General features: G+C 41.9%; 1 protein-coding gene across 1 annotated transcript; it reads left to right on the forward strand.

The window, feature by feature from the left end:
* Nucleotides 1-10499: 10499 nt before the first annotated feature.
* Nucleotides 10500-12418, forward strand: LOC124282877 (free fatty acid receptor 4-like; the record flags this gene model as incomplete). Its single annotated transcript, XM_046718913.1, has 1 exon — nucleotides 10500-12418. A coding segment is annotated over one exon (1107 nt), but the record flags the coding sequence as incomplete, so codon positions are not given.
* Between the last annotated feature and the right edge of the window lie 510 nt (nucleotides 12419-12928).

Here is a 12928-nt window from a genome sequence, read left to right on the forward strand (position 1 = left end):
GAAACACTCGGTGTATAGAAAACTCTTCAAATTGAACAAAAAATGATCACACAGTTTTGTTCTGACTTTAGTTTCCTAGTTCCACGACCGATCATACATTTGTGTTGAGATTTAATGGCTAAGTGCGAAAGTTCTGGTTGACAGAGGTGCGTGTAATTAAATTCCGGAAAGAAACGAAATTGACACCAATAACACTTGTGACGTCATGTCACGTGTCAATGCTTCAAGTACAGCCGTTGCAGACAGATGTATGTTTCTGTCGAGGTAGGGGTTTGTAGATCTTGACATGTAGATGTATGACAAGCATTTTGAAATACACCTTGATTGTTAACTGATGTATGCAATGTTTACGAACGTGAATAGTCGCACTTCAAGTTTATGACACGTAAGTATTGTCTTGCAATTTTGTCCTTTTTATTTATCTTCACGAAAATAGTATTAAGGGTGTCTTCTGGGATGTTTTTTGTTCACTGCGCAACTTTAACTGTCATGTCTCAGGAGTTCTTTAAGGACGTTTTTTTCGTCGACTGTGGCCAAATTACAGACTTTTATCGACGATCATTGGATTAAAAAATGCAGTGTCACAAAATGTGAATTTTAGTTCCCATTCAAACTTGTTGATAAAGGGAGAGTAAGGAGATTAAACGTAAATGTAACCTGACGTCAATGTTTTACTGCAGCTACACGTCAGAAATGACGTTGGAAATTGTATTTTGATGCATTTACCAAAACATTAGCGCTGGAAATATAGATAGTGTAGTGGAAGCCGCGGTGGCTGAGCGGGTTAGGCGGCTGACTTTGTGTGCTGGCGATTAGGTGCCTGACTCTGAGGGTGTGGGTTCGAATCCCGGATGGGACTCAACCCAACACAAGTACTAGAATCTGTACTTTACTAAGAAAGTGTCATCCCAAATATAACATATGTTATAGATAGTGTAGATTAAGGCTTTATTCGTGCGTGTAGTATACCGTATTTGAAACAGATTAAATGCCGTCAATTATTTACTTTTATGTGAAACTTTACCTAACGAGTCGTCTCCCTAAATGCCTCTAAGGATGGGAGCTGCAGATAAAATATGCCTCTGGTGCAATAAGATGAACAGCGATACCGTATTTACATCAGGGCAGATTAAATGAGTTAGATTTTAAAAATATCTGGTTTGCAACAGGTTAAACTTGTAATGCAGATAAGTTAACTCCCGTTTTCGTTCTACAATGACTAATCTTCCTGAGCAACGTCACACTTTATTCATGATCTTAACTTCGCGCCTTAATGGATCCTGTTTGTGAAATACTTTGTTCTTTGTGTTGCCACCACACTGCAGCCATTGATGGGCTATATCCGTACATAACTCTACATACGGAAACACTTCGTTATTGTTTTAGTCTTAAAAAAGTATGAATGTGTTAAGCATTTACGCTTTGATGGACTTGATTTTCTTTGTATCACAAATGTAATTTGTGTGGCAGGGCATCGACTTCAGATTTGCCACTCTGCTAAAACGTTCGTGCTCAATTTACCAGGGTGTTTCATATTATGACGCTTGTTGTGCTATTTGTGCCATTTAATGATACTTGTAACTATCCGAGTTAGAATTGGTATTCAGCAAGTCATGCTTGTCCTAAGAAGCGACTAACGGGATCGCGTGGTAAGGCTCACTCACTTGGTTGACATCGTATCCCAATTGCGTTGATGGATGCTCATGCTTTTGATCACTGGGTTGTCTGGTCTAGACTCGATTATTTGCAGACCGCCGCCATAGAGATGGACAGTACCGACTACGGTGTTAAACAACAAACAAAACAAACCTGTTTCTATCATACTGTGCTAGATGTGTTCGTGTTGACTTTATTGCATCCTTCAGTATCGTGTATGTGTTCGTTTTGACTGTACTCTATCCTTCTGTCCTGTAGACATGTGTGTGTTGACTGTACTCTATCCTTCTGTACTGTAGACGTGTGTATTGACTGTACTCTATCCTTCTGTACTGTAGACATGTGTGTATTGACTGTACTCTATCCTTCTGTCCTGTAGACATGTGTGTATTGACTGTACTCTATCCTTCTGTCCTGTAGACATGTGTGTATTGACTGTACTCTATCCTTCTGTCCTGTAGACATGTGTGTGTTGCCTGTACGCTATCCTTCTGTACTGTAGACATGTGTGTGTTGCCTGTACTCTATCCCTCTGTCCTGTAGACATGTATGTATTGACTGTACTCTATCCTTCTGTCCTGTAGACATGTGTGTATTGACTGTACTCTCTCCTTCTGTCCTGTAGACATGTGTGTATTGACTGTACTGTATCCTTCTGTCCTGTAGACATTTGTGTATTGACTGTACTCTATCCTTCTGTCCTGTAGACATGTGTGTATTGACTGTACTCTATCCTTCTGTCCTGTAGACATGTGTGTGTTGCCTGTACTCTATCCTTTTGTACTGTAGACGTGTGTGTGTTGACTGTACTCTATCCTTCTGTCCTGTAGATATGTGTGTGTTGCCTGTACTCTATCCTTCTGTACTGTAGACGTGTGTGTATTGCCTGTACTCTATCCTTCTGTCCTGTAGACATGTGTGTGTTGACTGTACTCTATCCTTCTGTCCTGTAGACATGTGTGTTGACTGTACTCTATCCTTCTGTACTGTAGACGTGTATGTATTGACTGTACTCTATCCTTCTGTCCTGTAGACGTGTGTGTGTTGACTGTACTCTCTCCTTCTGTACTGTAGACATGTGTGTATTGACTGTACTCTATCCTTCTGTACTGTAGACATGTGTGTGTTGCCTGTACTCTATCCTTCTGTCCTGTAGACATCTGTGTATTGACTGTACTCTATCCTTCTGTCCTGTAGACATCTGTGTATTGACTGTACTCTATCCTTCTGTCCTGTAGACATGTGTGTGTTGCCTGTACTCTATCCTTCTGTACTGTAGACGTGTGTATTGCCTGTACTCTATCCTTCTGTCCTGTAGACATGTGTGTATTGACTGTACTCTATCCTTCTGTACTGTAGACATGTGTGTTGACTGTACTCTATCCTTCTGTACTGTAGACGTGTATGTATTCACTGTACTCTATCCTTCTGTCCTGTAGACGTGTGTGTGTTGACTGTACTCTATCCTTCTGTACTGTAGACATGTGTGTATTGACTGTACTCTATCCTTCTGTACTGTAGACATGTGTGTGTTGCCTGTACTCTATCCTTCTGTCCTGTAGACATCTGTGTATTGACTGTACTCTATCCTTCTGTCCTGTAGACATGTGTGTATTGACTGTACTCTATCCTTCTGTCCTGTAGACATTTGTGTATTAACTGTACTCTATCCTTCTGTACTGTAGACATGTGTGTGTTGACTGTACTCTAACCTTCTGTACTGTAGACGTTTGTGTATTGACTGTACTCTATCCTTCTGTCCTGTAGACATGTGTGTATTGACTGTACTCTATCCTTCTGTCCTGTAGACATGCGTGTATTGACTGTACTCTATCCTTCTGTCCTGTAGACATGTGTGTATTGACTGTACTCTATCCTTCTGTCCTGTAGACATGTGTGTGTTGCCTGTACTCTATCCTTCTGTACTGTAGACGTGTGTGTATTGACTGTACTCTATCCTTCTGTCCTGTAGACATGTGTGTTGACTGTACTCTAACCTTCTGTACTGTAGACGTTTGTGTGTTGACTGTACTCTATCCTGTCCTGTAGACATGTGTGTATTGACTGTACTCTATCCTTCTGTCCTGTAGACATGTGTGTATTGACTGTACTCTATCCTTCTGTCCTGTAGACGTGTCTGTGTTGACTGTACTCTATCCTTCTGTCCTGTAGACGTGTGTGTGTTGACTGTACTGAATCTGACTGTAGACGTGTGTGTATTGAATATTCTCTATCCTACTACACTACCGCTGATGTGTCTGCCTGTGCGTGTGTGCGTCTGAAAGAAGGACAACGTTTTCTTGTTATTAGTATATTTAAGAAATTATCATATAACTATTAAGTATTACCTCAAAGACTTGTGCAAGTCTAGGGCCCTGTCAATGTCCTGGTTTACTCGATATTTGATCATTCTACTTAATTCACTCACGATGCATTTCTCCTAGATGTAAACATCTCCTCAGAATCCACTTGACTGCCAAGGCTGACACCCATTCTCTCAAAATACATATTTGAAACTTTTTCTCCTCTGAGAGAACTGTACTTGGAAGTACTTTATGTTTCTCCGATGTTTTGACCAAATCTTGTGAGTTGTTTTTCCTCCAGGTTATATCAACATAGTTGGATATCATATCAACGTGACACGTGTTTTATGTGACTGTTAAAATTAACGTTTTCTATTACATGGCCAGGTAAGCTACAGTGTCCTGACTATGTTTTCTGTATTGGAATGAACTATATCACCACATAGGGCGCCACCGATATTATTGATCGTAATGTGCAAATGTTACAACACAATTATTCGATATTTCGCTAAACTGTAGGTCACCAGCATTTTGCCGAGGCTTCTCAGTGTAGATATTACAAACACAGAACCCAGAATCGTATGTTTCATTTCCAGTGGTGATTCTGGGATAATACTATCTAGGAACCCCCTGCTTGCCTCCCCTAGTGATTCTAGGACACTACAATATCTTAACCTAATGTTTGTCTCCCGTAGTGATTCTGGGACAATACAATCTAGCATCCCCATGCTTGTCGCCCGTAGTGATTCTAAGACACTACAATCTAGGATCCCCATGCTTGTCTCCCGTAGTGATTCTAGGACACTACAATCTAGGATCCCCATGCTTGTCTCCCGCAGTGATTCTAGGACACTACAATCTAGGATCCCCATGCTTGTCTCCCGTAGTGATTCTGTGACATTACAATCTGGGATCCCCATGCTTGTCTCCCGTAGTGATTCTAGGACACTACAATCTAGGATCCCCATGCTTGTCTCCCGTAGTGATTCTAGGACACTACAATCTAGGATCCCCATGCTTGTCTCCGTAGTGATTCTAGGACAGACAACTAAAATCTAGGAATGGGACACCAATGCTTGTTGTCCCGCAGTGATTCTGGGACACTACAATCTAGGATCCCCATGCTTGTCGCCCGTAGTGATTCTAGGACACTACAATCTAGGATCCCCATGCAATCTTCCCATGCTCCCGTAGTGATTCTAGGACACTACAATCTAGGATCCCCATGCTTGTCTCCCGTAGTGATTCTGGGACACTACAATCTAGGATCCCCATGCTCGTCTCCCGTAGTGATTCTAGGACACTACAATCTAGGATCCCCATGCTTGTCTCCCGTAGTGATTCTATGACACTACAATCTGGGATCCCCATGCTTGTCTCCCGTAGTGATTCTGGGACACTACAATCTAGGTAGTGATTCTGTGACACTACAATCTAGGATTCCCATGCTTTGCTCCCGTAGTGATTCTGGGATAATACAATTTAGGATCACCATGCTCGTCTCCCGTAGTGACTCTAGGACACTACAATCTAGGATTCCCATGTTTGTCTTCGTAGTTATTGTAAGACACTACAATCTATGAACTCCATGTTTGTCTCCGTAGTGATTCTAAGACACTACAATCTAGGAATCCCATGCTTGTCTCCCGTAGTGATTCTAAGACACTACAATCTAGGAATCCCATGCTTGTCTCCCGTAGTGATTCTAAGACACTACAATCTAGGAACTCCATGTTTGTCTCAGTAGTGAGTCTAAGACACTACAATCTAGGAGCTCCATGTTTGTCTCCGTAGTGATTCTAGGACAATACAATTTTAGGCTTCCCATGCTTGTCGCCCGTAGTGATTCTAAGACACTACAATCTAGGATCCCCATGCTTGTCTCCGCAGTGATTCTAGGACAATACAATCTAGGATCCCCATGCTTGTGTCCCGCAGTGATTCTAAGACACTACAATCCAGGATCCCCATGCTTGTCTCCGAAGTGATTCTAGAACAATACAATCTAGGATTCCCATGCTTGTCTCCCGTAGTGATTCTAAGACACTACAATCTAGGAACCCTATGCTTGTCTCCCTCAGTGATTCTGGGACAATACAATATAGAATTCCCATGCTTGTCTCCCGTAGTGATTCTATGACGATACATTCTAGGATCCTCATGTTTGTCTCCCGTAGTGATTGTTGGACAATACAATCCAGGATCCGCATGCTTGTCTCCCGTAGTGATTCTAGGACAATACAATCTAGGATTCCCATGCTTGTCTCCCGTAGTGATTCTAAGACAATACAATCTAGGATCCCCATGTTTGTCTCCGTAGTGATTCTAAGACACTACAATCCAGGATCCCAATGCTTGTCTCCGTAGTGATTCTAAGACACTACAGTCTAAGAACTCCATGTATTTCTCAGTAGTGATTCTAGGACAATACAATTTAGGATTCCCATGTTTGTCTCCGTAGTGATTTTAAGACAACACAATCTAGGATTCCAATGCTTGTCGCCCGTAGTGTTTCTAGGACACTACAATCCAGGATCCCCATGCTTGTCGCCCGTAGTGATTCTAGGACACTACAATCTAGGATTTGGGACAATACAATCTAGGATTCCCATGCTTGTCTCCCGTAGTGATTCTAGAACAATACAATCTAGGATTCCCATGCTTGTCTCCCGTAGTGATTCTAGGACACTACAATCTAGGATTCCCATGCTTGTCGCCCGTAGTGATTCTGGAACACTTCAATCTAGGAACCCCATCTTTGTCTCTCGTAGTTATTCTGAGAAAATACAATCAATGAACCCCATGTTTGTCTCCCGTAGTGATTCTGAGACAATACAGAACACTATTTTCGACTTCCAGTGATGTACTTGAGACAGTGAACACTCGTTATCTAGGTACATGAACAAGTGCACGGAGGATTGTTCTACACGTCCGTTTAGTTAGTATATTTCGTGACCGAATGTTTGCCAAAACTGTGTAATAAAGTCACTATTTATGTAATTATGCGAAATGTGCGTGAATAGAGACATTGTTTCCAAAGTGCGTGTGTACTGGGGATTGGCATGATGGTTTGCCGGTTCCTGTATCAAGTAATTGTAGTTAGGCCACATTTCCTGACCTCGGCATAACATAAACTGCCATTGACAATAATCGTGCATGATAATTATCTATATTTATATTGTGATTGTCAGTGACACTTGACTGCCCATCCTCATGTGAGACTCGGCGTGTGTGTTTGTGGCTTGGGGGTCGGTAAGAGGGGAGGGGAAGGCAGGGTGAGGCCGTATTTCCATGACGGCTTCAGCTGCATGTCAACATCACATGGTTTCAACTGCAGCCTGCGTGTGGTATATGCCATATTGAGCACTTGGGGACCTTTGATAGTGTTATTATTAAGCCTACAATTACTTACTTCCTTTGCCGATAAACACACGAACAATGCCTTTTGAGGTCTGGCAGACCTTGTACATCCTGGAATATATAGGGGATATTCGGATATATGTTCAGATTCCATGATTGTAAGAGATGCTAGTTTCTTAAATAGTTGTATGATGATGATCGATATTGGAACTCATTACAACCGGAAATAAAATTATTTCTGAAGGTGACTTCTTTCAGTGGCATTTAGAAGCTGATATGATGAAGAGGAACCCATTTTTGGGATAGACAACTTCTTTATTGCAATAAGATGCGACATTTCGGTGTAGATACTAACACCGTTATCACTTGCTTGATGACGGACCGCCAACGATCTTGATGGACATACGGGTCAGATGGGGAACTCAAAAGTTGGCGTTTATAGATCAGTAGCGAGTAAATCCGCCACGACTTGTCAAACATTCATTAACTGGACTAGGCATAGTGCGTATGAGTCTCCTAATTGCGATTTGAGGGATCGGTCGGGGCCTGTGCGGTTGATGAACTCGGCTCCCAATGATGCCCCTGAGGTGAACATTTGGGGAAAAGTGTGGACTCATTGCTAGCCACGACATTCAATGGATGTCGTGATGCAGAAGGTGAGCTGTGACGATTCGCTTGTCAACTTGAAACACAAAACTTCCACCGTCACGCCTTCCAAAGGGTCAACAATGGTGTCAGTATGTTGTCCTGAAAGCACTTTCCAGTCACCTTTCCTTACGCAAAATGGAGTGGAGTTGCCTCAGGGTTAATCATACCACCCCGTATCGCTAGCTAATGCTCAAATCATAAATGAAACCAACTTAATGAAAACTATATGAAGAGCAGAATCAATAAGACTGACAGAAAATTGGTCCAGAGAGATTAATCGACCTTCATTGAAAGTGTCAACATCAGTAACGACTCCCTAACTCAGACTGACTGACTGAGTTTAGTTTTACGCCGCTTTTAGCAATATTCCAGCAACATCACGGCGGGGGACACCAGAAATGGGCTTCACACATTGTACCCATGTGGGGATTCGAACCCGGGTCTTTGGCGTGACGAGCCAACGCTTTAACCACTAGGCTACCCCACCGCCCCGACTCCCTAACACGTGTGTGGCGCTACTGCGAGTGGCACGTGCAAACTAAAGCACGTGTATATGTGTTTAGGTTTTACAGACATCAACGTTCTTACATAGGGTGTTTGCCAACAACACCTGCCTTTGTTCTGATGCTTGGTATAATGTTTCACCATCCCCTAAGAGTACAGCAAACTACGTCTATCAAGAACACGCTTTTAACGAATTGTGTTTTGGGCTACGCCCACTCGGTGTACATGTTCAACACACTTGCTGTAATATGTCCCATTCAAAGCTCTCGTAAGTTTTAAGATCTCGTAAAGCATGCGCTCCCTATGTTAGAAAAGTTACGAGATCTTAGGCTTACGAGAGCTTTGTGAAACAGGGTCCAGGTCACTTGTTTTATCAACATGCATCAAACAACGGTTATAACGAATTTGTGGTCCCTTTGAGTTCGTCATAACCGTAGTTAGCTGCATTTCTGGAGAATAAAAGAGCTCACTTACACAACGCGATGGTAACAAAGGATGCCTGTAGTGTCATCTTAACAGTGTAACGTTACAGACTTGAAACCCTGTCGCTTTCCGGGATATCATGTTGACTGGGGTTATGACATGTGTAACAGAGATGATATCATGAACAATGCCCATAGTAACGTGAAAAGGGCGTAAGTGTAACAGAGACTTCGATATTAACTTAAGAGCATCGGTATGTTGGTTTGCACTCACTCATCCCATATGTTGAACATTATAATCAATGTGACAGAGAATCCCAACTTTACTTAAGTAAGTCAGTGTTGTATTTGATACTGGCTCAAATCATATGTAAAACGTTAATATCAATGTAACAGAGACTCACATCTGTTGTCATGTATGCTAGTGTTGTAGTTGGTACTGACTCATGCAGTATGTTGTACGTTAATATCAAGGTAACAGAGACTTGCAGCTTTACTCGAGTACATCAGTATTATATTTGATACTGACTCAAATCATAGTTTATATCAATGTAACAGAGACTCCCAACTGTATTCGAGTACATCGGTATTCTATTTGATACTGACTCAATCATACGTTTATATCAATGTAACAGAGACTCCCAACCGTATTCGAGTACATCAGTATTATATTTGATACTGACTCAAATCATACGTTGATATCAATGTAACAGAGAATCCCAACTTTATTCGAGTACATCAGTATTCTATTTGATACTGACTCAATCATACGTTTATATCAATGTAACAGAGATTCCCAACTTTATTCGAGTACATCAGTATTCTATTTGATACTGACTCAATCATACGTTTATATCAATGTAACAGAGATTCCCAACTTTATTCGAGTACATCAGTATTCTAATAGATACTGACTCAATCATACGTTTATATCAATGTAACAGAGACTCCCAACTTTATTCGAGTACATCAGTATTCTATTTGATACTGACTCAAATCATACGTTTATATCAATGTAACAGAGACTCCCAACTTTATTCGAGTACATCAGTATTCTATTTGATACTGACTCAAATCATACGTTTATATCAATGTAACAGAGACTCCCAACTTTATTCGAGTACATCAGTATTCTATTTGATACTGACTCAAATCATACGTTTATATCAATGTAACAGAGACTCCCAACTTTATTCGAGTACATCAGTATTCTATTTGATACTGACTCAAATCATACGTTTATATCAATGTAACAGAGATTCCCAACTTTATTCGAGTACATCGGTATTATGTTTGATACTGACTCAAATCATACGTTTATATCAATGTAACAGAGATTCCCAACTTTATTCGAGTACATCGGTATTGATAGACTCAAATCATACGTTCTACGTTGATATCAATGTAACAGAGACTCACACAAATACTCAAACATCTTGTTTGATACTGACTCACATCATATGTTGTGCGTGCTAATATCAGTGTAACATAGAATTCCAGCATGTTCAATAGTTGAATAATTCTTTTGTCTACTTTCAGCTGGCACTATGGTGACCGAGAGTCCCAAATACAGCCATCTCAACTCCTCCTACTTCTACGACATTGACGTCGTGCACGGCTGGGGAAACAGAAGCTTCTTCACGTTCTTCTCGAGTTCAACCGAATATCTCCGAGTCTTGGCTACCTTGAAGCCACGATCTTCCTCCTACTGACAGTTATCTCCCTTGTCGGAAACATCGTGGTTTTCGTGCAGCTCGTGCTAAATAGACGAAACCGAGGCACCACCACGTGCTTCATATGCAACCTGACAGTTGCCGATTTGTGCTTCAGCGGAGTCGCACCCTTCATTGCGGTGACTCGAATAACAGAGCGATGGGTGTTCGGGTCGGTGATGTGCAGTTTGCTAGTGTACACGGGGTCAGTGTGCGCCTTTGTGGACATCTGGACGATGACGCTGATAGGTATCGACCGATATATGTGTATCGTCCGACGGTCAAAGACAAGACTGACCCCACGGTCATCCATAGTCATCCTCGGCGTTGTCTGGGCGTTTGCCTTCATCTGTTTCACTCCTCTCGCCGTCTACTTCAACGTCAGAAGCGTCCCCATGGGCAACATCAAGGTTGAGATATGCACGTTGGTATGGCCTCGACAGAACAAGTTCAAAGTGTCCTTCCTCTTCACCAGTGTTTTGTGCATCTGTGGATTTATTCTTCCCCTGCTTCTCCTGTCGTGGAGCTATTTCCAGATCTTTAGAAAGTTTTGGAAAATAAGGGGCGTAATTTTACAAAATCAAAGAAATCTGTCGAGCATATGGATGAACTCTTTAAACGTCAGACGCCGACGTGACATCCGGGACTTTAAAGTTGTAAAAACCCTCTTCCTCCTTGTTCTGCTGTTTGGGATCATGTGGTCACCAATCTTCATCTCTATGATCCTCATCCTGTACGATGGTGCAGCTGATACAATGATCATGTCATCTCAAGTTTTCATTGCAACGTACTGTGTCGCTGTTTGCAACGCTTGCATCAACCCATTTGTGTACGGTATTATGATGGAGCGATTGCGGACGAAACTCACTTCCTGTGTTACATGTTCAAGGTCAGGGTCGTCTGATCCGGAACCGGAAGTCAGCCCCGACAAGCATGACAGTGTGCAGGTGATCAGTTATGGAGGAGAGACATGCGCACACAGCCCACTCCGTGACCCTTGATTTGATCTCACGTGCAATATGATCATCATAATCTCTGTAAATTATTTCATTGTTCGACACGACGTGTTCTGATCGTCAAAATAATTAACAATTATTCCGTGCACAGTACATCAGTTAACCCTCATCTTCATCTAGTGTCTGCCAGGATACGTATCATGTCTCGGTCTTCATCAGAGACCCTCTATGTTTCATATTTTAGAAAATATTAATGGTTTCCTAAATCTTAATCATATATCAAAGCTCGACATGATTCTACCTTTCTTGAAGACCTGGCTTATTTCTGGTGTCACCCGCCGTGGTATTGCCCGAATGTTGTTAAAAGCGGCGTAAATCCATACTCACTCACTCACTCTTGGGGACCTGAGAGCACCACCACATAACTCTTGAAACTTGCATCAAGTGAATCCTAAGCGAACTTTGACCCAAAAATAGAAATGAAGGATGCCCAGGTTTGACGTGACCTCTCATAAGGCTAGGATGGGGTGGTGGGTGTGGGGTGGAGGGGGGTTTGCTGTACTCTTCTCCGAGTACGTATCTGATTTTCATTTTTAATATTTTTGTATAAGGGGTAATCAAAATATGAATCATTTTCAGATGGAGACAACAGTCCTTAGCGATAAAACCACCGTGATACAGACGTAATGCTACAAACCACTTAAAACACAAATAATTTAATTGTAATTATTGCCAGTAATGTATCCGACGGATACATTTTCACACTGTTGGTTTCTCTTACTGATGTATTATAGATGTACTTAGCTCAGATCATCGTATCAGTTTAATGTATTGATGTAATAAACATTATTTCATGACTCTCGAATCATGTTGTCTGTGACGCGAACAAAATGTACGGGCGGTGCGACTGCATTCCGATGGCTTGTATGTTCTCCACGGAAACTGGCCGGAGGGGTAGCCTAGTGGTTCGCTCGTCACGCATAAGACCCAGGTTCGATTGGGTACAATGTGTGAGGCCCATTTCTTGAGTCCCGCGCCGTGATATTGGTTGAATATTGCTAAAAGCGGCGTGAAACTAAACTCACTTACTCACTATTACCTACAAAATACGACTATTTTGTGGCATGACTGGATCAAGTAAAGGGTGTCAAATACTTCTGAGGTAGAAGACGGCAAATCTCCACAGAAGCGTTGTGGTTCGAATCTCGCATGTAAGCTTGTCTGCGTCTGCTTTGGACCTGTTTTAACCAGTCCATACCACTTTGATCACTATCAATCTGTTTCATTTAATTATGTATCTGTTAATTGTTTAAGGCCACACCCAGCTATATTCCTGGTACATGATAATAATAATCGGGCCAGAGTCC

The sequence above is a fragment of the Haliotis rubra genome, unplaced genomic scaffold (genome assembly GCF_003918875.1).
Source record: "Haliotis rubra isolate DU_JTF1 unplaced genomic scaffold, ASM391887v1 Scf305, whole genome shotgun sequence".
Classification (NCBI taxonomy): domain Eukaryota; kingdom Metazoa; phylum Mollusca; class Gastropoda; order Lepetellida; family Haliotidae; genus Haliotis; species Haliotis rubra.